The 25,599-nt window shown below is 38.4% G+C and overlaps 1 protein-coding gene across 1 annotated transcript in view; it reads right to left on the bottom strand.

The window, feature by feature from the left end:
- Positions 1–3,470: 3,470 nt before the first annotated feature.
- The window catches only part of shroom1 (shroom family member 1), a 57,401-nt gene continuing 35,272 nt past the window's right edge, over positions 3,471–25,599 (bottom strand). Inside the window, exons 2-8 of the mRNA XM_081389924.1 lie at positions 18,272–20,796; positions 18,110–18,162; positions 16,865–17,317; positions 11,846–12,370; positions 9,755–9,848; positions 6,673–6,945; positions 3,471–4,631 (exon numbers count right to left, since the gene is read on the bottom strand). Coding sequence (XP_081246050.1) covers positions 4,374–4,631; positions 6,673–6,945; positions 9,755–9,848; positions 11,846–12,370; positions 16,865–17,317; positions 18,110–18,162; positions 18,272–20,710 — 4,095 coding nt within the window. The 5' untranslated portion in view covers positions 20,711–20,796 and the 3' untranslated portion in view covers positions 3,471–4,373. The remainder of the gene's footprint in view (positions 4,632–6,672; positions 6,946–9,754; positions 9,849–11,845; positions 12,371–16,864; positions 17,318–18,109; positions 18,163–18,271; positions 20,797–25,599) is intronic.

Genomic DNA, 25,599 nt, shown 5'->3' with positions numbered 1-25,599 from the left:
AGCCTTCATATGGGAATTCTGTTCATTTAAATTCTATTTTCCTTTTTTTTAATTGCAAATTATAATTCAGTTCAAAACGAAATAACACAACAATAAACACAAACATGTTGGGATTCAGAGAAAAGGAAAACGTAATAAAAAAAGAAGAAAAATACATAAAACTTGTTCTATAATACAGGATGTTTTCAAAGCTATTTTTATTGGAGGGGATTTTTTGAAGGGATGACAATAATAACTGTAAATAATAAGCAAATACTTTGCAGATAGGCTTTAATGCTTTGTGCATATGGTTTTTACCCATCATACAAAAAAGGTTTTTAAATTCTATTTTCACCATGAATGATTGATGCTATAGACTATTATTTCAATAATAATAATAATAATAATAATAATAATAATAATACTTTTATTCAGCAAGAACACTGAATGCACACAATAAATAAATGCTGTTCCACAAAAACTGATAATAATCATAAATGTTTCTTGAGCAGCAAATCAGTGTGTTATGCATCAGATGTTGTGAAATATTCTTGTTTTAGGTGTTAAACACGAGTAGATTCATGTTTAATGCTCATTTTTAGTCATCCATAATCCAGGATTTTTGGGGACTTTTATAATACGGATCTTATCTTACAATAAATGCATTTTCTTATTCAAAAATGTAAATTATTATGCAAATAAACGTAATCTTGTGCATGAGCCTTCACTCAGTTTTGTCGTGTATATCTGCGATGTTGTTTATTGATGCCGTGATGAATAAGATCAAGACTATATATAGAGGTCAGTGTTTATGGCTGACCTCAGATCAGCAGTGGATGATGAAATAGCAATGGAAACCAGTGCTGGGAGTTTAAACCAACATGATGGTCTGACAAGATAAGAACTGACCAGTTTTGCTTACAGCTGCATCTCTAGATGTTCCCATGATGCATCAGTATTAAACTCGACCCTCTGGCCTGGAGGTCCAGCACGTGCTCCTCCATCTGTGTTCATTAGAAGAGAAACGAGATGTCCTTCAGACACGCGTGTGCATGATTCGGCATGCGTGACAGTATGTGTTTCATAACACTGGTGTTTTGCTAAGAGCTTATGAAGCTCACTATAAAAATACAAGATTGACGTGACTTTCCATGGAGAAGTTCAGTTGCATCATATTTAACCCACAAGTGTTTTTGTTTTTAGCATTGTGACACAGTTGTCATGACATCTCCTCCTACATGCATCATGAAAAGGCCTAAATAGGCTAAAAAAAATATATATATACACATATACATAAATATACTTATTATATGGCCTAGAGATTTATCCATTTGAATTTTTAGGCTAAACTTCAAACATCACATTATTTTTATTCATGTTTTTATTTTTTTTTTTATACAATTTATGTTATTTCAAAGCATTTTTTACAGGTATTTGCATCAATGAAATAAACACATGGTACACAGTGAGACAACTTTATTCACATTAAACCAAAGGTAATATAATTCATGCACAAAACCACAAGATGGCAGCAAAACTGATGAAGTCACATTCACAGCACACTAGACAAATGCTCGTTTACAGTCTCGTTTCATGATCCACATCCAGCAAAGCTGAACCTGATCGCTGCAGATGAAGTGGAGAATGGTTGCACACGTGACAGGATGGCTTCATGTAGTCGCTATGGAGAACTAGGGCTCTCATGTGTGACTTCAGGCCGTATAAACATGAGCACTGGACGAAAAGACCAGGGATCACCCACGGCACAAAGGACAGAACAAACTTTCACTTGTTTAACCAACCGAGAAGCCAAATGTTCATGTATCCCACAAGAAAGCTAATGAAAATGAGAGAAAACATTTCTGAGAGTTCAATTTCCTTGACAATTTGCAATTTAAAGCACGGAATGACTGTAAAATACACGCATTTGCAATGTGAACGTATCAACAGTACTATAATGGACAGAAGTAATGAATGTTCTCACAAGTTCATCCTCAAACAAGTTTTTTTTTTTTTTTTTTTTTTGGTCTGGTAGAATCTGCGATCTCTGGTCCGTTCGTTCATTCGCTGTTTCCATGGATGCAATACGCACTGTTTCCCGCCAACGGGGGTGTCGAAATACTATTGGGTAAATTGGCAGTGGGCGGAGTCACACAGATCAAAACAAGAACAGACATTCCGCCACGGAACGCTCATTTCAGGTTTGTGAATTTCAGCATGTTTCCTAAACATCTGCAAACATATTATGGTATTTTATGCTGTAGTAGTCAAAACAATACATACATACATACTTTAACTATAAAAATGTTTTTCGTGGTTATGCGAACGTTACTTTTGAATGTTCTCTGAACAAATTAATAATGTGCTAATGTTTTGAGAATGTTATTAAAGACCAGATAACTGAATGTTTAATACATCAGGAAACCTGGTTGAAATCACTTCATTCAATATGGAAGGTTGTTTCCGCCACAGAATAAAAAAATAAATAAAAAAGGTAATTACGACTTTTTATCTCACAATTGCGAGTTGTCATCTTAGAAATACATTTACAATTATCTCAGAATTGCGAGATATAAACTCGCAATCATGAGAAAAAAGTCAGAATTGCGAGTTTATTTCTGACTTTATATCTCGCAATTCTGAGATAAATGTACATTTATTTTTTAGATGCAAACTCGCAATTGTGTGATAAAAAGTCATAATTATCTTTTAAAATGTTTTATTCTGTGGCGGAAACAAGCTTCCACAATTCAGAGTGCTGATGAGATTTAAACTTTGTTCTGTAGATAATTTGTAAAGTTTCAAAAAATAAATTTTAAGACTATTTACTTGCTGAATTGTGATTCCCGTTTTATCCATCAACTTTTCATATTTCTTTTTTTCTGCATTTTACTGCCATTTCAACCTAAAACACTTTGTAAGCATGTTATTACTAGCAGGAAATGCAAATCTAGTTCCAATTATTATGATTAACAGTGAATGTAACTATAGTTGAACACTGGTTTTATCATATTGCTGGTTTATAAAAGCAATAAGCTACTTGTGGCAGAACACTCGAGTGATTTTACCATGGTTTTACAGCTGGTAAAATCACTGTAACACACGGCCTCTCCTGGCCAGTTGTTTGATCTCACTGAGAATGTTGCTCACATGTTTGTGTCAGCGACTCAGTCATTTCTGTAGCTCAAACAGCAGAGCACAAGATCATGGGTCACTGTGGATACATGCATTAATGCAAGGGTTTTACAAAGATGCTGAATCATGCTCTCAATATACATGCAGTTAAATAATACAGACACACTCGATCATTACACACATTCAACATGACAGTGCCAAATGAAATAACAGGACAAAATGAATGGGAAAGAATGAAAAGTTACACTACGCTGCAGCATCAAAGCAATAACGAAGCCCTGAAATTAATAATGAACACACAATATGAGCATGTGCAGTTTATTTTACAAAAGTGCTTCTTCCTTTTTTTCTTTTTTGGTCGTCGTTTTAGAGCGATCTGTCACACACGCCTGAAAGGACACATTCCTGGGCTCTTAAATAAAGCTTTCCATGGTTTTCGAAAGTCAAGTTGATACGACCAGCAGAGGAACTCAACTACAGAGCGAAACATGAGGGGCTTTCGCACCGGAGCGAGCCGCCAGTGTGTTTCCCAGAGAACTAATGTTTCCCATAGGAAGGTTTTCCTGGTTGCGTTCGCAGCGCCTGCAGGAACTCTGAAGTGACGTGAGACACGCTTGTTGTTGAGACTTTTATTTTGACGTCTCTGAGAACGGCAGCGCTCTCATTCTCCGTGTTCAGTAGTGTGTGATCTGTCTATCAGTGCCGTCTCATACGTTATCAGACAGAACTGTTACACACAGAGAGTAGACAGTGATGAAGAGTTATTAGCGTATGCCGTGTGTCTGATGAGCAGAAACACATAATCATGTTTCTCTTGTTCTCCTCAAAGTGGCGTTGGATGTTCTCCTCAGCGTAAAGGTTTAGAGGCTCATCTATCCCTGTTTTACATGTTCGTAGAGTTAGTTTCTGGAGTAAATATATAGGCTATAATCTGTGTGTTTTAAGAAATGTTTCGAGTGTGTTCAGCCAATCAGCGAACACTAACGTCACGGATAGTTCATACAGCGCTGGTTTAGACCGACTCTAGGGTAGGAGGGTTAGGGTTACATTAGTTATTAGCTAAATTAGTTCCTCCATAAGGAGTTCCTAGAACTGAAATCGTTCCTAGTTCCTGCGGTGCGAACGCGCCAAAATCCGGGATCTTCCGCCAATAGTTCTAGAAACTATGAAAGGTTCCTCCGGTGGGAAAGCCCCTATGGTGTGTCAAAGCATTAACAGTCACAGGAAAACAGGTGAAAGGCAGATGTCCGGAGCTGTCCTCATGGAGTCGGGATAGTGCTGAGCAAGGCCTCGAGCTGCTCCTCTCCTAAACGCTGCTTCTCCTCCAGGTCTTTCTGGCGGATGAGCAAAGATGCGCTGGTCTGAATGAAGAGCCGGTACTCCTGCATCTGTGTGTCCGTCAGGTGCTTGGACAGAAAGCTGGAGACCAGGCGCTCCCGACGGTCCAGGTTTTCCTTCAAGTCTTTGGCGTCCTCCCTCTGTTTGCACAGGAGACGATAGCGGTTGTCCAGCGATTGCTGTGGATAAAGGAAAGTCAGGATTATTTTATGAGTATGTCACAATTCGGCTCATATTTAATTAGTCCGCGCACACAGGAAAAAATGTAAATCTGATCTCTTGAGGGGAAAAAATGACATTAAATGGCTTTAAAGCTCTTATTATGGAAGCTTGTTTCTGCCATGGAATAAAGGGCGATTGCAACTTTTTATCTCAGGATATTTCCGAAGAACTTCTTTTAGGAAACAACTGTAAATCTGATCTCTTAGAAAGTCTTCCACAACTCCATGAAACACATTCACATTCCATGTCCATGTTTTTTCTCACAACTGCAAGATTGTGATTGTAAATTTAGCTAATTGTAGCTTTGTATTTATAACAGTATGCATTGCCAATGTAACCTTGTGCTTTACATCAAGGACCGGAATGGAAAAGGAATGGAAGTTTTTAGCCTTATTGTGTTATCCTTGACAAATGAGCATGTTTCAGCTCTTTCTTGTCTAATAAATCAAATCAAATCAAAAATCAAGTCTCAAATCTTTTGTAACATTTTACATATCTTCACTGTTATTAATGATATGTTCATTCAGCAAGGACACGACATTTCATTTCTTTAAAGTCCCCCTGTGTTGAAAATCCAGCTTTTAATGTTGTTTATGTGTCTGTGTGGTGTTTTTAATATGCTGTAAGACAAACCATGTGTAAATTCATAAGTCGACAGCATTGCTGAGTATTTCCTCCTTAAAACTGCAGTGAATCAAAGACAGTCTCAAAAACACGCTTTGAAATCGCTGGTGTTTCTGACGTCACAAACTACCTTGTAACCAATCAGATCAACGTGTGATCGTCAACCAGTGGATCTCTGAGCTGAGTGAGTGAGTGAGTGGAGGCGGGGCTATTTTAAGGCATGAAGATTTTTTTTCTTCACAAAAGCACTTAAATATATAATTTTGGTGATCAAAGATGAGTTTTAAGGGATATAATTATTGACTACAGGCGGACTTTAAAATCCAAAACTTTTGAATGGTAGTTTATATTTGAATAATTTATTTAGTCACAAAATAAATGACATCAATTATCAACAATAGTCACAAAACATGACAGATAATTTGATGTTTGACCTCCTCACAGATTGCACTTCAGATGTTTGTCACAAGAGGGCAGTGCAATCGCAAAACTCATCGAAACTGAAGAGTGGTTTCGGTCAGGCAGTGTTGACACCATCAACATCTGATCCAGCAGAACCAGTCAATCTTAAAGCCAGATCTAACGAAATAAGTGTTTCCCAGAACTCAACCTTTCGTGTGTTTAGGGCCCACTCCTAGCTATCTACACACAGACACACCTCATTAAAGGGGTGGTTGATTATGATTTCACTTTTCTAGCTTTAGTTAGTGTGTAATGTTGCTGTTTGAGCATAAACAACATCTGCAAAGTTACGACGCTCAAAGTTCAAAGCAAAGGGAGATATTAGCTTTTACAGAAATACATTTTTAAGGACTACAACAAACTTGAAACTTTTTATGAAAATTAAACAAAAGTTTAATTTTCAAAAGGCTGGTAGGAACTACAAATGAGCTTGTTCATGGGTTAGTGACATCACCAACCATAAACTTTACATAGACCCCGCCCCCTGGAACACGATTTATAGATTATCAAGACAGAATATGCTAATCATTGACTAGAAGATAACTACACATCAGCTTCATAAATTCATCAACTAACCATTCAGAAATGTTGCTTCTACATGTTGTCACTTCTTCTTGAGTCTCTCCATCTTTCTGACTCCGGTTTGAACATAAAAGGCTGAAAGTTTTTGAAAGTTTCAGGACATGAGCTGTTGAAGCTCCGCCCCCTGTGCCGGGAGCAGCAGCTCATTTGCACTTGCACAGACACAAAATCAGTGTGTTTTTGCTCACCCTCAAAACGTGACAACTTTAACATGCTATATAAAAATATCTGTGGGGTATTTTGAGCTGAAACTTCACACACACACACACACTCGGGGGACATCAGAGACTTATTTTACATCTGTAACCTTTACGTGTGTAATGAACTCACCTTCTCCTCGGCGTCCATGCTGTCGTCCGCAGCGCTGAGGGCGTTCTCCACACGGGCCAGACGAGCGGACAGGCAGAGAAGAAGACTCACCACCCGCTCCAGGTCTCCTATAAACTGTGTGTATCGCTCGAGCTCGGCTGGCACACAGCTCTCCCGCACCAGAGCCTCCATAGCCTCGCCACACACACCGTTCGCCTTCGCCTCGCCCTGGACGCCGGACCGGACCTCCTCCAGACACTTCAAACGCTCCTCTATACGTGCTATCAGCCATCTCTATACGGGAGAGGAACCATAGACAAAATGTTTGTTTGTAATAATAACTCAATAATTATGGACAGGGTTTAAATTAACACCCGTCCAACCTGCCAAATGCGGGTAAAATCATATGACGCTGTCAAATCACAAGCCAATTTGGCGTGTTACTTAGGCTACGTTTACACGACAACGATATGCTTAAAACAGACAAGTTTTATCGTGTACAGACGACACCATTGTCAAAGCTATCCTCATTCACACGGATCCGTGAAAATGACTAAAAACGCTGTATTCTGCTGCCAGGCCATTAGATGGCGATCAAACACGAAAGACTGAACACGTGATACGCGTGAAACCCATTTTCAAAAGTTTGTGTTTTCAGGCGCCCAAAACGCCGTTGTCGTGTAAATGAATGGCAAAAAAGCATAGAAAGTTTTACGTGTTTAGGTGAAAACGGTTTTGTGCAAACAGCCCCTCACTATGTTTACTCAGTTTGCTGGAAGTTCGTGTAAGACAAATCTGCACAGATTTAGCTCATATACTCGTGAGTCGTGATATATTAAATACAGCGTGTTGCAGATTCTGCTTATATCTGGCGTACTTGAACACACACGTCACTACACAACAAATAACGGAACGCTTGTTCATTTACATTGAAGCAATAGCGAAGATTAAAAAGCATTTGGTGAACAGAAATCCTAAATTTTTGACAATACTTTGTTCTGTATTGATCTGTCCACCTAAAACACATTTTTGGTGAAAAGGATGAGGATGGAGGAGATGCTGGATGACAGGATTTTGTTCTAATAAGAAATGAATGTATGAAGTCCAAATTTTTTAATATATATATATATATATATATATATTTATATACACACACACACACATTTCTTTTTTTTTCTTGGCTAGTAGAAGTTCTTAATAGCTGGTAACTTAAAAATTTAGTAGCAAATTGGCCAGTGAAAGAGTGAATTTCAAAGCCTGATTATAGAATAGTAAATACTAATTTACTATCCACATTTTCTCCACAGACAAAACACTGTTATAAACCTTTCATGACCGACCCTGAGCTCTGAGGTCAAGGTATGTGATTTCTCTCCAGTCAAGCATTGTGAATGGTCTTGCCACACTCTCTACTTGATGTATACATATCAGAGTATTCAGTAAAAAACTTTTTTTTACAGTAGTTAATGTTAGTGCATTAACTAAAATGAAATAACAATAAGCATGAGTATTTATTCATCTTTGTCATTGTTAGTTCATGTTTGGTCAGGTCCATTAAATAATGTTAACAGATGAGATGTGAGTAATGTATTAGTAAATGTTGCAATGGACTTTAAAGGGGTCATGACATGGATTTTTTATTATTATTTTAATATGTTCCCTGAGGTTCACCTATAATGTTAATAAAGTTTAAACTTTTATGTTAATGTTAATATTAATGTTTAATGTTAATAAAGTTCAAGTTAAAAAAAAGAAAAAAATCATGCGCAAAAAATCGATTATTTTCATCCCTCATCTGTCTGAGATGATCCGTTTTTAAGGCGCGGCTCCTTTAAGGCTTGTCAATGATTGGCTAACGTCACTGCACAGGAAACAGTATCAACACACACTCGCTATTATAATAATGCACTCACATTATCCATATAAAACCATCATTTACAGACAAAGCATTATGAATGCCTATGTTGCGATGATGATTATGATTGGTCGATGTCTCGCTCTGGAGGCGGGCATATGCAAATGTATTTACCCGTGTGACGTCAGCGATCTTGTAATATCAAAACGAGCTGTTTTCGGAGCTTGATTAAATAAATGCTTTGTTTATAATGAGGATGTTTTAAGATCTGAAACTCGCAGGATGATTTAATGGAATAAAGACCTCTTATTTGTTCTGATTTCAAGATTATTAAAAATCATTGTTAGTTCATGTTAACTCATGTTAATAAATGGCACCTTATTGTAAAGTGTTGCCTAAATATATTGTGGCAGGAAAAAAGCACGTGAACCCTTTAGATTTAGCTACATTTCTGCATAAATTGATCAAAATAGACAAACAGAATTGATTGTTAAAACTGTTGTTCCTATATTCTACAAGGTGGAGATTATATGTGAATCCCAAAGCTAATGACTTCTTAGTTTTTTGAGTAGTAGATCTACAGTCTTCATCTGTCTGTGTACATAATGCAAATGCGAAATCGAATATTTGAAGGATTAAGTAAATGCCACGCATCACCTCTTTTCCGGAGCCATGCGCACAACACTGTAATCTGATTAACTTGTCCACATGCTGAGGGTTCAATCGCGTTAACCAAGCCTGTTATAACTCATTACTAGACAAAGGCAAAAAAGACGCATTATTGCGGTAACACTTTACAATAAGGTTCATTATTTAACATTAGTTAACTACCTTAGTTAACATGAACTAAGAATGAACAATACTTCTAAAGCATTTATTAATCTTAGTAAATATTAATTTCAACATTTAGCCTAGTAAAATTAAAGGTTGTATTTGTTAACATTAGTTAATGCACTGTAAACTAATATGAACAAACAATGAACAGCTGGGTTTTTATTAGCTAACATTAACAAAAATGTATAAATATTTGAACAAATGTATTGATCATTGTTAGTTCATGTTAGTTAATACATTGACTAATGTTAACTAATGAACCTTATTGTAAAGTGTTACCATTATTGTTTAAGTCTGACTGAAAAGAGTTTGTCGTTTGGACATGGATCTTGCACAGCAGAAAAGACTGAAATCTGTGGGGAAGGCCCGGATCACCAGCATCATTCTATATAACATTATTATACTTTCCAGTACCTTCTTGTCGATGATATCCATTTCTGTGTTGCACAGTTCTTCTTTTTGGTTTGAGAGAACGGACTCATCATTGTCACAAACTGGCATCTCAGTGCTTTAAAAACAAAATCAAACATGCAGTGAAAATACAAATGAAAATTCAGGAACAGAGCCATTTATTTATAACCTATAAAAGGACAATATGCTTTAATTAAAGCCTTTATATATATATAATGCATTATAAAAGTGTTTTAATGCATTATATGAACATATGAATAATTGTAACCACATATTATAATACATTATAATGAGGGCTTGACATTAACTTTTTTGCTCACCAAACATTGTGACGAGTGGTTTTCCCAAGTTACAGCCGCTCAGTATTTTCACTGGACACAATTTTGACATCGATACCATGGGGAAAAACTGCCATATAGATATTTTTAATATTATCTCATAATTTGGCAGCAGGTTTATTAGGCCGCTGTCACTTTAAGACCTGATGCACAGATCCATTATACTGTTACACGTGTGTTTTCTTTCTCAACTGTTTACGTTCACTTAAAACATGACTGACTTTGTTTACATGAATACTCACCAAGACTGGGATTTTGACATTATTTTGTGTGTATTCGACTGTTTAAGCGCAATGAGCAGCAAAAAATAACTCAGTTTAGTACTGAGAGACGGCTTTACGTGTGCGGACTTTGGGTTTGAGAATAAAATCTGCAGGAATGAGTAAAATTATGCGTAACATAATAGTAACATAACCCTGTAACAGCAACAATATTCATCAGGAGCAAATGAAACGAGTGAGTGAATGGAGGCGGGTTTGTGTGTCACTCACTGTCGGAGAGATGAGAGAGAGAGAGAGAGAGAGAGAGAGAGAGAGAGAGAGAGAGAGAGAGCAGCTGGTATTGTTTATCTATTCTGTGGATAATGAGTATTGGAAGCGTTTCAGATATTTCAGTATCAACATGTATAGAAAAATCGATATTTTGCCAACACTACATTGCACTTAGTTTAATATTTCAGATGCCTTTTTTAAAGACTACAATTGAAAAATGTATATCATATAAAATTCAACCAGCCAAAGTGGCGAGTGGGAGTGACTGCGTTACAGCAGATATACAGCAGTGTTAATGTCAAGCCCTGATTATACTGCTTATCTGTCCTTCAGAAAGTATAATGCATTATTTAAAACTAGTGCTGTCAAACGATTTAAATATTTAATTGCGATTAATTGCATTAATGTCATAGTTAACTCGCAATTAATCACACATTTTTATCTATTCTAAATGTCCCTTGATTTCTTTTTGTCCCATTATTTTTTCTCAATTAATGCTCTTATCAACGTGGAATAGTGGATCGGCTTGCTTTGTGCAAACGTTTTGGCAAAACAACATTGGCATATACTGTAGTGTTCAATTTCACACTAACATTCTCACTTGGAGCAAATAAGCGCATCAGAGAATTCGCATCAGCTGTGTGTGTGCTTGGCCATCCAGTGGTGTTTCAGACTGGACGTGCTGCGATGATCGCCCAGTTCACAACGGCAAAACACACAGATCACGTTGGTCTTGTCAATGGAACCATTTAGCAACTTTTTAAAAGTAAACTTTCCATTCAGAATCTTGGCATCCATTTCGGCGTCTCGCGCTCATCATTCATCCACTCAAAACGTAACGTTAGCCTACTACTCTTTGGCCGGTTCGCAAGCCCAAACAAGTGTGTGCGGCGTGCCTGTTATTTTGTTTCCGGTCTAGCTAGATCCGGTGTGGTGTTGTAGTTTTTCTAACATTACTAGTTGTTGCAAAAGCATGTGAAAAAAACTACAAAGTTTGCTAGGCCAAAAAGAACGTTACTCTCGCGATAAAAAAAATTACGCCGTTAAAATGGGTTTGCGTTAACGCCATTAATGACGCGTTTAACTGACAGCACTATTTAAAACACATGACAAACAACCAATTTCAAATGTAACAAGGAATCTGCAAATATTATAATGCATTTTAATTATTTTTGAAGAGATATAAAGCATTATGAAAACCTTTATAATGCATTATGCATAAGGGCTTTAAGTAAAGTGTTGATGTGTGTATGTGCAGTAGTCACCTGTGCACAGCTGTTTCTGGGTTATTAACCGCCCGCCCCTGTTTTTTCTTGTAGTGCTCCTCCATTAGAAGATTATCTTCAGATAACAGCTGCTCCATCAGCATGAGTGCTGTCTTCCTATTGGTTATAGGGTAAAGAGTGCGAGCTAATGATTGGTCAGCTGAGACCACTTCCTGAACAAGCACCTCCCACTTGAGTTTGTCCAACTTCGGCGCCCTGTTTTCAATCACAAGAGGGCCGTCTTCCTCCTTTATATCCCTGTCTTGTTCCCCGTTAAGTGCAGTTGCCAGGCTGGACTCGTGAATGCCAGGTGGTGTTGTGATGGGTGTGGTTTCATTCGTTCCATACGGGTCAGGTGGTGCATTTTGGGGTTCAGTAAAAGTTGGCGTTTCAGGAGATGAACAATTTGCCTCAGAAGTCGAGATCCGCAGACTAGGATCTGTCCCGACTCCATGAAGGAGAGAAACCTCTTGACTGGAGACAGATGTTTCACTCTTATCTTGAGAAAAAACCTCCTGCTCCTTGCTGTAATATATCAAAATAAATGTAAATTATAACAATGCCTTCAAAGAAATGTACCTGATAACTAGATATTTACATTTTAAAGTCACTAAGGCTGTTTTCGACTAAGGATTTTCATAGTCGAATCTGATTCGTTAGATTTTGCCGTAGTCGACTGATAGTCGAACCTTTTTTTTTTTTTCTTTTTTTTTTTTTAGATAGCAGCTAGATTTTTTCCATTTCAAACAAAAGAGTTAAAAAACACATATATCACACATCTTTCATAACATTTCATAAACATGAGGAGCAATATGAGAGAGAAATTTGGTGATGGTTGTTTAGGTACATTAAAGCACGTAAAGCTTTTTCACGCACATGAGAACCGCGTGGAGTCAACTCACAGCCGCTCCGCTGCCCTGCTGAAAATGTGAAGCAGAAACGCTTAATATCAGATAACGTCCATAATAATTGGACTCTGGGTTCGATTTTTTTTTTAATCATTTTAAGTGGTTATGAGGAGCAACATGAGAGGGGAATTTGGTTATCATTGTTTAGGTACATTAAACCATGTAAAGCTTTTAACGCACATGAGAACCGTGTGGAGTCAACTCACAGCCGCTCCGCAGCCCTGCTGAAAACGTGAAGCAGATTTTTGAATACATTTTTATTTATTTACATTAGTAAGCTACAGGACATCATCTTTCAAAACATGACCTGAAAAAATAAAATAAAAATGGTACCCAGCCCTTCTGAAAATGCGAATGCGTCTCTGTCCCCAGCACATTTCAAACCAAACTGACGCCCATGTATTCGACTATGAGGTTCATAGTCGAATCAGACCTCTCCGAATCGAATCGTCGACTATTAGAAGTCAGCCCTAAAAGTCACCATGAATTTTTTTTTTTATTCATACGCCCTTGTAATCTTTAATCAAAAACATTAACCTTAAAACTAGGGGTGGCACGATCCGCCTTTTTTGCCTCCGATACCGATTCCGATACCTGGGATTCAGTATTGGCCGATACCGAGTACCAATCCGATACTAAAATAATAATAATTCAAAAAAGTGCTGAATTACCTAATAAACTGTATCTGTATGCTTGACTGTGGGGAAGAGACTGTGATTATTCTTTTGAGAAAGGCTTTTAAGCTTGACTTAAACATTATTTTACTAACTAAAACAAAAAACGGACAAAATATATAGGCTACTATTTAATTAAAAAACATTTCTTTTAAAATTTTAAGCGCAGCTTTTTAATGAAGCAGCAACATATGATAGATAGGACAGAACAACTAAAGCTATCAATAAACTTTCGTTGCTCAAAAGTATTGTAATATGAAAGGCTCCAAGCGGCACGAAACGCTTATGCGCATTTCGTGCGCAGAATGATGCGCTTGAAGCGACATGGAGTCAGTGCACAGCGACAGCACTTCGCATTGAAAAGTTCAAAGCACAAAGGGAAGAGATATTGATGCGTAGTGTTATATTATGCAATTAGTTTGAGCCTTTTAACAGTTTTAATTTCTGAACAGTAGTGCTCTCTACTCCAGTGTTGTGATCTAACAGGCATCCGGGAGAAGAAAGTACCGTGAAACTCCAGCCAGATGAAGTCGCGGTCTCTCCCACCCCGAAACGCGGGCGAGATTTGTAAATCTGGCAACCCTGCGTGACGCGTGTTGCTCATCTCTCTTTACGGCATGTCTCTCAGGTGTTGTTAAGCATTTGTATGAAAATTTAGGACTAAGGGACGTGATCGTATCGGATCGGGTTATACTCCCGCGATTCATGCAATATCCGATCCAGTGATTTTGGCCAGTATCGGACTAATACCGATACCGAATATCGGATCGGCGCACCCCTACTTAAAACCCTCCATAACTGACTGCCATTCAGATCTGCCTCATTTAGTTAGCAACGGCCAATTTCATACAATCCAAGAAGAAAGGGAAGAAACGACTATTGTAACTTTGCATGTTTCATGCCGACTTTAAAGAAAACGTAAGTCGTGTTTGCTCTAGTCTTGCGTGGCCTAGGACCGCCCAGAGCCTGTCTGATTGACATGTACAGCAACCAATCACAGTTCGGTTTGTTCCGCGTCATGTTTAGGGGCATGAAAATGTAAAGTCGATGTCCCTACAATAACAGACCGGTGTGTAAAACTCTTGAATGTATTTTAAAGAGTCTATGCCGCAAACTTTACATACTTATGAAAACCCAGTGTTTAGTTGATCCTGATTGCCTAGATACAGATATAAACATGACGAAACTCCTGAAGCGTTACCAATTTTGTGTGCCATATGCATTAGACGTTCAGCCAACGGTCCGTGGACATGACGTCTGAGGCTGAAACTTTGTTTGCTCAATAAAAAAATCTGCGACAATGCTGACTATGGGTAGTTTCACACTGAGTTTAAAGGAACACGCCGACTTTTTGGGACTTTAGCTTATTCCCCATATCCCCCAGAGTTAGATAAGTCCATACATACCCTTTTCATCTCTGCGTGTACCGTAACTCTGTCTGACGCACCCACCGCTAGCCTAGCTTAGCACAAAGACTGGAGGTAAACGGCTCCAGCTAGCATACAGCTACGTAGTACGTTGCATTAGCTTAAACTGGGAAGAGTCATAGTACTTGCATATTGTTGTCCTCCTATTGTTAGTTTAACTGTAAATCGCTTTGGATAAAAGCGTCTGCTAAATAAATGAATAAATGTAGCCTAAATGTAAAATTGGCTTGACATTTGGACATTCGCATATTTAGGGACCGTCTCAAAAGTTGCATACAACATTGGCACACGTTTCTAACTTCAATAGCAAACTTTAATTTATTTGAATAAATATCAAAAATCCAAAGGGTGCGCATTATGGCTGGCACCACATGAACACTTTACAGTTGGTTTTATGACTGTAAGTCGTTCTATTCAAATGATATTGAAGTTTGAAACGTGTATACCAAAGACGTATACACTTTAGAGACGGTCCCTAAATGTGCGAATGTCCAACGTCAAGCCAACTTTATGCCAGTCTATCACTGGGAAACGCTCAGCATTAAACTTTGTGCGTTATTCTGAGTCAATCTGCTTGCCTGCGAGTTTGGTCTTTTATATCACTGTAATTAGTCCATTAAGCTACGTTAAGCGTTTTATATGTCCAGCAGGGGAATCCTGACGTTTTGAGGGAAACCCTAATAGCTTGCATGCAGCACATCGCCACAATATAAAGTTAAGGCAACTAAACAACCAAGAGAAATATACGTCAACCTCAAAAATGTAACATTGGATCTGCGTATCCGCATCGGGGAATAACATTATACTCTTGTTCACGGTAGAGAAAGATGATTGTAGGCTACACAGGGAAAGTAACCGTGAAGACACTAAATTTAACATACAACCGCCGTCATAATAATCACAAATACACTTACATTGCTGTTAAATGAGTTTAATGAATGAATGGCTTGCTCTAACTGTTGCTGGTCTTCGTCAACAACACGCGCTTTTGCACCATCTGCTGGTGAGGTTGACTAACAGCAGATGGATAGTATGCTCGATAATCTATTGCTTTTCCTGCAGTTCCGTTGAATTTACTGTCGAATTTGAACCACTGAATTTGTGGAAGCGAAATAAAATGGACCGAAAATTGCCTGTTGAATATTATAGGTTGTATTTTTAAACAGTTTGAATATTTTGGAAGTGAAATATGAAAGGTGAATATGGATTATTGAATTTTTAATAATGAAAATGTGTTTGAAATGTTTTTAATTGAAATATTCACAGCTTAAATATTCAACCATGTTGAATTTCAGCCCATAAAAATGCAAGCCCTAAAAATACAATGCATTAAAATGCAAGCATGGTTAATGCAATGCCTATTATTTTTCAAGTAGTGCAATTCAACAGGCTTTTTGTTTCAAAAACATTTGAGATTATTTTACTTCCATAAAAACATTAATCCCCAGGATTAATTCCTAACCCAGAGGAAAGATTGAACAGAGTAAAAACTGGAAATATACTTTGGAAATGTTTTTGAGGATCATTTACATCTCTAGCAGAAACATGTGAGACGACCCTCAGACCAAAATGTATTACTTAGTCGCGTGAATGTGACTACCTCAGTATTGTGATTGTGACGTATTTCTGAGTGAAACGGAATATTGAAAGAGAAAAACAGAGGGCGTGGCTTGTTTTGTTTTCCGCCTGGGAATTGATTGGCTCTTGTTAAGTAGGCGTTCAGAAACGGAGACGCATCCAAACGCAGGTTTACAATGAGCCCAAGCCGTCAAATTGACGTCAATAGAGAAGGAACGCCATTCCAGAGGGGAAGTACATTTTCTGATTTTGATTAAAGATTACAATACTTTTTTGTGTGTGTAAATTGACTTACATAGTCAACACAGTCAATATGGTCAATTTTGATTTCACGAGGACCGCTAACCAAGTAAGAGCAATAGTAACTACTTGCAGACTTGCCTTGGCAAGGACCACTAATGAATGCATTTACAGCAATGGATTTAGATATACCTGACTTCCAGCATGATTCCACCAGGTCCAGTGGAGTGACCAGGCATGGACAGAACAGTGTCAACTTTAGGTTTACGTCCATTGTGTGAAGCTATATGGATTTCATCATTATTGGAGGATGAATGCTTTGCAGAATTGTTTGGGAGTGAGTTCTCAGGGCCTGCCTGAGAGTTATCCGTGTGTTCTCCGGCGCTGAGAATCTTCCTCGGTGTGTGCCTTCCTTCAGCAAGAAATGACACCGTTCTCTTCTCTGTGCCGGGCATGGCTCGCTTGCCCTGAAGTTGGTCAAGCTGCTCAGAACTTTTACTGAGAACTTCAGGTTTCGTGATAATGGACACACCAAGTTCCTCCATAGATTTCCCTCTCGGAGCTCTGATTTGTACCCACCGCTCATCATGGACAGATGCGGTGCGACTATGATGGACTAGTGTATCTTCTACTTTTCTTTGGGCACTGAAAAAGAAAGTTTCACTAAAATTAGGAACCGAAATGCCTTAATAGCCATGTTTCCATTACAGTTCTGCGCAAAACTTGTAAGATATTTTCTAAATGTTGATAAAAAACTATTGCGAAATGACGCCGTTTCCATTAACAGATGTTATGCGCCTAAATGTAATTTTTTCCTTATCGAGAATTTTTCCCTCGTGATAAATCATTCCAAAAATCATGGCAATGTTAGCAGGTTTATGTATATCCCAGCCATCGCAATGGCAATTATATTGAATCGAAGGAGACTTAGGAGTGTTACCCAAGCATTAATGGCAAGAAAAGACCCTTATATTTGGGAACCGCACATTTGAGGTGTTTCTCCTTCAATCTGCTTCAATGTCTTGATTAATAATGAGATTTCTTTGTTATTTAGAATCCAGAATTCCTGTGATACTTTGGTCTTTTATGAGTTTAATGAAGAACTCTGTCTCGTCTTCTGTCCAAACATACCGCGTCATCTTTAAAGAATGATAGACTTTTACGTACGTCATGTGACCTGTAAATGCGAAAAAACTCCATTGTAGTTTTGCAAAATATTCCTTTTTGAATCGCCTGAGATACCACATGCAAGCGTAAAAACTATATGTTATATATGGGAGTTTTTGCGAAATTGACATGTTTCCATTGGGTGTATTTTCAATGTGCAACATTAATTTGCGCAATTTGAAGGGTAATGGAAATGTGGCTATTGTTTACATTTGTAGTCAAACTCAATCCCGTTCAAACTGTGGATATAATGAATACAGGATTGGTCACCTTGAAATAGCCATGTTATGAATGGCTGACAACTCATCCAGATGTTTCCGAACCTATGGAACAAAAATAAATGATTCAAATCCAACAAAGTGTTAGTGGAGCATTAGAGCAACTGGAATTAAAGTAAAACTGGAATTTTGATGAACAGTTTTATAAAGATACCTGGAAAGCATGGGGAGTGGAGGTGCTGCGGGTCCGTAAGAACTTGGGTTGTTCAGGCTGGTCCAGAAGACTCTCCACGGAGGCTGAAGTCCCTGCTTTAGCGGACTCTTCTCTCCAGCTGGACTGCCTTGAGTGACAGCTGGGCTGAGCAGTGGTGAACTGGGTGTATTTACCAGAACTTGACACAGAGTCCAGAATTTGACCAGCAGAGAGAGGCCTGTGTAGGTTCTTCGTGGAACCAGAATTATGTCTGGAGCTCCACTCCGAAGTTGAATTTCTGTGGATGGGTACTTGTGGAACTGGTCGCTGGGGCTCCGGTACCTTTTGACCAGTTTTACGTTCCATGTACGCTACCAAGGCTTTATGCTGAAGGTGCTTCAGAGTTGATTTTGAGAAGTTGGAGGCGGACATAGCACGGCCCCGTGTTTCAAACATCTTCCGCCTGGCAGCCACTAGACCGTGATCACTCTCTGAAAGAAGACCTTCAGCTTCGTTGTCAAGAGAGAGGCATGCCATATGAGCAGGTCCATCTGCCAGCTGGTGCAGCTTCTCCGGCTCAGAGTGAGACAGTTTCTTCTGATCTGCTGTCAAACGCTTCCTACACCCTACCCGAGGCACCTGTGGTTGGGCAATATTCTGTGGCTTCTCGGTTTCCTTTGCAATAATATTGTCAATCTCCTGACCAAGCTCTTTCATGTACTCCTTGTCTGCTTCTTGAGGACTGGGACTGTCCAAGTTGGGCCGTATGTCTAGTGATGGAGAACCAGCAGGTATAACAGAAAGTTTCTTGTCTGTCTGTTGCTTTATCCTGTGTGGCAGAGAAAGTTGCAGATCTCTCCTTTTAAAAGAAGTCTCCCTCAAAACCTTGGATTGGGCATCTTTCAGTTTCTCCTTGTAATACTTTTTGTAGGAGTCATCTAACGTACCACAAGGGTAGAAGAATTCATTTGGTTGATCTTTAGGGACTTCACTCTGCCGATATTCGCTGCAGGGAGAGGCTTGCCCATCATTTTCAGCTTTCTGTTTATCTTTGACACAGTCTTGATTCTTGATGACCTTACCACAATCATTATTGTTTTTGAACTTGTCTGGATAAGATGCCCTGTTCGCTCCTGTGAGGTGATACAAAAGTGGGGTAGTCTCCTTGCTGATCTTGTCACTTGGAATATTCAGTTGGGGCCATCTTGAATCTCTGGTCCTCTCTTCTTCTTTCTTGGGATGACTGGTATGGTCTTCCTTAATTAGAGCAGGGGTGATTACTGAACCAACTGAATTGTCCTCGGGACCACAGTAGAAGATAGGGTGGCTGGTGGAGTGATGCATGCCAGTTTCTCTACTCATGACCCTCTGGTCCTCTACACCTTCAGAAGTCTCCTCGGACTTAATCGCCTTGTTATTAGGATGCTCGACAACTTCATTCTGAATGCTGAATTTGTGTTCCTCTTGAAAAAACAGCTTCCCACTCGGACCATCAGGGCAGCTCTGCCTTCTACGCTGAGCTTTATATGACCACTCGCTAGAGGTTTCCACGCTTGCACTGTCTTCAACAACACCTTGCATGACACTGGGCTCAGAGGACTTGAAGACACCAGTTACAAAATAAAATTGTCCTTTGTGCTGAATACTCCCACTGATCATGTTCTGTGGCATACGGCAGGAGCTGACGAAACACTGATTCTCAGAAACCGGTCCACTATAAGCTGAATGCGACCTCTTTCGTTGATTTTCTGAATGGCCACTCCAAGGCTGCCTTAAGTGCTCTTGGTGACATGTTTGCAGGGGTGATCTATTTAAAATCTCAGTAGGCTTTGGTGGATCAAGTCTCTTGTCCACTGGCTCTTGCTTGAGGTGATCTTTAAGCTGTGAAAATGCACGACCATGCACAGGTTCAGTCCGGACACCAGAGACCACTGGATTAACGGTCTGCTGTAAAGTAGAAACGTCAGCAAGCTGTCCTTCAGGACTCTGACGTGCCCTTGAGTTTTCAAGATTCCTGGTTGTTACAAAACTGTTCAGACGGGCAGGAGGTGGTGGGGGTGGTAATGGATGCTTATGAACTGACGGATTTTCAATGCTAGGAAAGTCAACGCTGCTCCTGCGATGCTGTTGTGCAACGCTTTCCATCGAACGGTAAATGTGGTCCATGCTCTTGGAATCTGAATCAAGAGAGGTTGGGCTATATTTAGCTTTCACGCATTTCAGATCGGTGTAGTGCAAGCTTTGCGACTGGATTTCATCCAGTAGAAAAGGAGAAGGGTAATCGGGGACCGTGGAGCCACCAGAGAATGAGCTATAGGCTGAATCCCCTTTGCCGTGGTGGTGGGTATACTGATCAATACTGCTACTGGACTTGGCCGGGGAGAGTCGACTGATCGGAAGACTCAGAGGGTGTAGGTCAAGGTTACTCATCCTCTCGAAGTGGAAATTATAGGAATCCATGTGGGCTATGAAGTGGAATTATGGACCGAGGGGAAATATTTCCTCCCTATAGTTACAAAACAGAAGTCACAGGAGTCTGGCATTACCTGTGAGAGAAAAAAGAAAGAGTTAAATTGGCATTTAGGACAGGACACAATACACATCTCTACATATTATTATGGCTCTGATTTTGGAATGTGATCTAACTTTTATATCACTGCTAAAATAATGTATGCAGAGTAGAAATGCACCAAATAAATAGTTTCCGTCTGAGTTTTGCATTGACTAAACTATTAGTTTTATATGGATTGGTGGTTTAATGATTAAGTAAATTGCATTAAAAATTAAATTGCGTTTCAAATGACCCAAGTACAGTCTGCTTTATGTACTGTACCTTCAATTATACGAATTATATGAGGATAATTTGTCATCCAACATGAGAAAAGCTAAAATAGTTCAACATTCCACATTTCCTTCTTTCGGTTAATTAGGTGCATCATCTGGGTATTTAAAGTGCACTTGTTCTTTAGGGGATTTTCAGTGTTAACACACTACTTACACTATATTTCAAAATGGCATAAAACAATGCATAAGTATGTGAATTGAGATGCACCTATGATCTTATAAATTAGAAACGGTTACCAGTTTGACAATAAACCATGATAAAATTCCCCATGCTTAGCACTAGCGTTGAAATACTCACGGTTAAAGCAAGTTAGCTAAAATCTCACACAGGCGCAGCATGCAGTGTGAAAATATGGCAGAAGTAGGGGTGTGCAATATGCATCGTCTATGATAATATCACAATTGTTTGAATAATGTGAAAGCTGACATTATAGAGTATGTCACACACTTTGCAAAAAACAGGATGTATGTAGGCCTAGCCTATGATCAGTCAATCATTCATTCAAGCGCGATAAGATGCAAAAAGAGAACTCAATTTGCTACTGACGCACTCACACCCGAAATGCGATCACAGAAAAACACTTCTTGAACAGTGCCTGTATCGATTGGAGTTATATTTAGTGCCTTATCATGCCTTATCGTGGGGGGGGGGGGGGGGGCATAACAAAATTATGTCAAATATCAATGTAAATGCAGTCTTAAGGGAGTTAAGTCTTAAATGAACATAAAGAGTTCATAAAGAGAAAATGTAACGATCAGATCCATGTCATGTGCGTCAGCTCTTAAAGTGACAGCAGCCTAATAAACCTGCTGCTTAGGCAAAGAACAAAAGAGAAAGAGAAAACCACTCACTGCTCTTGACTGAATAACTTTTGTAGCTTTAATAAGAATAAATCTATATTCAATTTGTAATTTATGCAGTTTGTAAGTGTGGTCTTATTTTATATTTGATTACTTTATTCAAGTTAGACCTTAAAAAAAAGAAAGCCTTAAAAACACTGTTAATTTAATTACTACCTTTGTTCTATTGTATTTATTTGTGCTATCATTTGTTTATTTGTTCTAATTTTATTACTGACTGATCCTTGTCTTAAAATGATATTAGTGTTTTAGTTTTAGAATTGAATTGTGAAATTTCATTGGTCTGTAAAATGTTGGAATCATAGCTTTATTAAAGTGAAAGTTACATTGGTCACAAATTTAGTTTCGGCTGTTTTGTTTTATTGATTTAATATAAGAATCTTACATAAAATTATGCTTACATCTGATAAGGTTAGAAACAATTGCCCTTTCAAAGGTATAAATGCCCCTGGGAAATTAATTCTCAAATTATTAAAATTAAAGGTTGCAATTGATGTGAACTGACCATGAAGAACATTTATGAAGAAGGGATTTATATGAATGAATATGAATTCATTCATTCATTCATATATAAATATTTTTTTTTATGTAACAACAAAATGTATTTGTTGTTTGTTAGTCAATATAACACTGAAATGATTTTAGTTTGTGTATGAATACTTTTTGGACATTTCCAGCACAGTTTACCAATGCTGTGATGATACAGATAGGCCTAACCGTGATCATTTTAATCACTATAATTATGAAATGAAATACTCAAACCATTTCATCTCTATTATGGATGCTTGTCAATTTCAACTTCCTCCCCAGCAAGAATGTGTTTGATCAGCATTCGAGTGTAGAGCTTGGTACAGTGCAGTACTAAAGAAATCTGATTTCAGCCTCATGCGCAAAATTCTTTTAATGCCAAGTTATTTCCTTGAGCCCTATTTATCAGCTCACTGTCAGGATGAAGTGCTTTAAAGAAAGCTTGAAGGCTTGTAAGGAGGAAAATCAGATTTTTTTTTTGCTAATGAGGAAACAGATGAAGCGGGTTAGTATGCAAAGTATGTATAAAAAAAACAAAAAAACAAAACAACAACAACAACCTTAAACTACATACTTAAACTGCATTTTAGAATTATAAATTATAAATAAGTTATTGATTGTGATGCCAGGCCAGAAATTATGGAAGCTTGTTTCCGCCACAGAATAAAAAATAGAAAAGGTAATTGCACAATTCTGACTTTTCTTCTTACAATTGCGAGTTCTCGCAATTCTGACTTCAACTCAAGAGTTGCATGTTATAAAGTCGCAATTACGAGTTATATAGTCATAATTGTGAGAGATAATAAGTTATTTCCTTGATCCCTAATTACCAGCTCACTGTCAGGATGAAGTGCTTTAAAGAAAGCTTGAAGGCTTATAAGGAGGAAAATTTTATTTATTTATTTTCTTGCTAATGAGGAAACAGATGAAGCTGGATGGTATGTAAAGACTGTAACAAGACAAAAACAAAAAAATGATTTAACTGCATAGTTTTAGACAGTCAAGTCCCACGGAAGTAGTGTTGTTGTAGCACTCGAGAACATTTTATGAAGGTCTTGCTCTCATTTTATTTCAGGACCGGTCGAGACCACGACTGCATATCACTAAATTGTCAGTGCAGGGCTCGCAAAATCGCCTGCCCGACGTCCCGGGGCTATTGTGTTTTCCAGTCGGGCTACCAAAATTCATAACCGGCCTGCCCGACGGGCTATCTAAAATAGTGTTCGCGTCAGTCTTGTTATAATCAGATTCAGCGCGTTCTTCATCTTCAATCCGCAGCGGCTCAGAGCAGAGCGCACGTCAGAAAGGTGTGTGTGTGTGTGTGTGTGTGTGTGTGTGTTTATCTGAGTCTCATTGGTCTGTCAATGTCAGAATATTTTAGATGACCAATCAAATCGAAGTAGGCGGGCTTTATGTTCACAAGAAGCTGCAGAGCGCGAATTTGAGCAGAGCAACTAACTGACGCTTCAGTTTACGGTCAAGTGCGAGATAAGATGCAAGTAGCTAAACTAAACATTTCATATTTGACAGCTTTTTTAGGTCATAAATATGAAACGATAGACAAAAATAATCAGACAAACGAATATACTTTTGTCGAATTTCGCCATTTTGAACTGAAAATAGGCCTATGTAACGTGACTAATAATTAGTTTACTGTCATTGTGAGGGGACATTAGAGCATTAACAAAGCCGTTTTCATGTTAGGCACAAGATTAATAATGAATGTGTGTGTACATGTTGAGAATTAATATACAATTTGTTTCCTTCAGTAAATTAAAAAAGTTCAGCTTTAGGAGGGGAAGAGACAGGGCAAGATGAGGAGACTGAGAGAAAAAGAAAGAGTGATGGATAAGAGGAGAGAGCAGGTATTGACACATAATCTACTGCCCACTGACATTGTTTTAAAGCTATTTCTTATCCTTTTTTTGACATTCAAACGTCTTGAAATGGACATATCAGAGAAATAAAAAATGTTAACCCCCTAATAACCTTAAATGTAGGACCTAGGCCTATATGATTATAAAGCCCTATGTTAGGAATAAGATCAATAATGAATGTGTACATACTGTGAATAAATTTAATAAACTTAGTTAGGCTACCTAGCTTTCCTAGTAGCTTTCAGTAAATTAATGCGTCTCAGAAAATGATTTATAAATCAACCTATCAGTTGACCCTATGTTTACTTCACTGACAGACAAAAATGAAAAGCCTATATCAGTCAAAGCTCAGCTTTAGGAGGGGAAGAGACAGAGCAAGAGAAAAACAAAGAGAATAGGAGTGTGATGCTGATGAGGAGAGAAAAATAATCAGCTGCCCACTTACATGGTTTTAAAGCTATTGTTATCCAATTTTTTTGGCCCTCAAAACATCTTAAAATGCACATATGTAGATCAGAGAAATCAAAATTTTCTCAGGGGTGCCCCCGAACCCCCCTAACTAGTCTACCTCACATTCGGGACCTCAGTGATGATAAAACCCTGCCATCTGCAGGTTAATGAAACTTAATAGTGAGCATTAGACCCTAAACTAAAGTGTTACTTTTTTTTTATTATCATACCCTCATTGGGGGCTGAGCCACAGAGACAGACTGATTCATTTTACATACTGGTCACACACCTTTCAGTTCAGTTAGAACCAGATGCATATTTATTGATATTTTGTGTTTTGACTACATTAATAAAATTGTCTTTTTATCTGGGCTAGTAAAATTCATTTCGGGCTACCAAAATCTGGAGAGTGGCTGCCCGAAGGGCTACCAGCGATTTTGAAATTTTGCGAGCCCTGCAGTGCATTGTCCGATTTATTTGTTAACATCCTTAAATGTGATTGGGTGTAAAACTGCCTGCTTCGAATGCAGCCAATAACTTGATTTCAGACCCGACACAACAGTAAAAAGAGAATTAGAAATTAGAAATAAGTTGATTGTGATACTAGGCCAGAAATTATGGAAGCTTGTTTCCGCCACGGAATAAGGTCATTGCACAGTTCAGACTTTTTTTCTTACAATTTTCTCGCAATTCTGACTTTGAATTCTGACTTAAGAGTTAATATTGTGACTTTAACCCTCAGACGGTCCTCGGTCATTTCTGCCCGAAACATTTTCTGTTTTGAATTTC

This window comes from Scardinius erythrophthalmus (assembly GCF_964197995.2).
Source record: "Scardinius erythrophthalmus genome assembly, chromosome: 17".
NCBI classification, from domain to species: domain Eukaryota; kingdom Metazoa; phylum Chordata; class Actinopteri; order Cypriniformes; family Leuciscidae; genus Scardinius; species Scardinius erythrophthalmus.
This window is presented reverse-complemented; position numbering and strand designations above follow the sequence as displayed.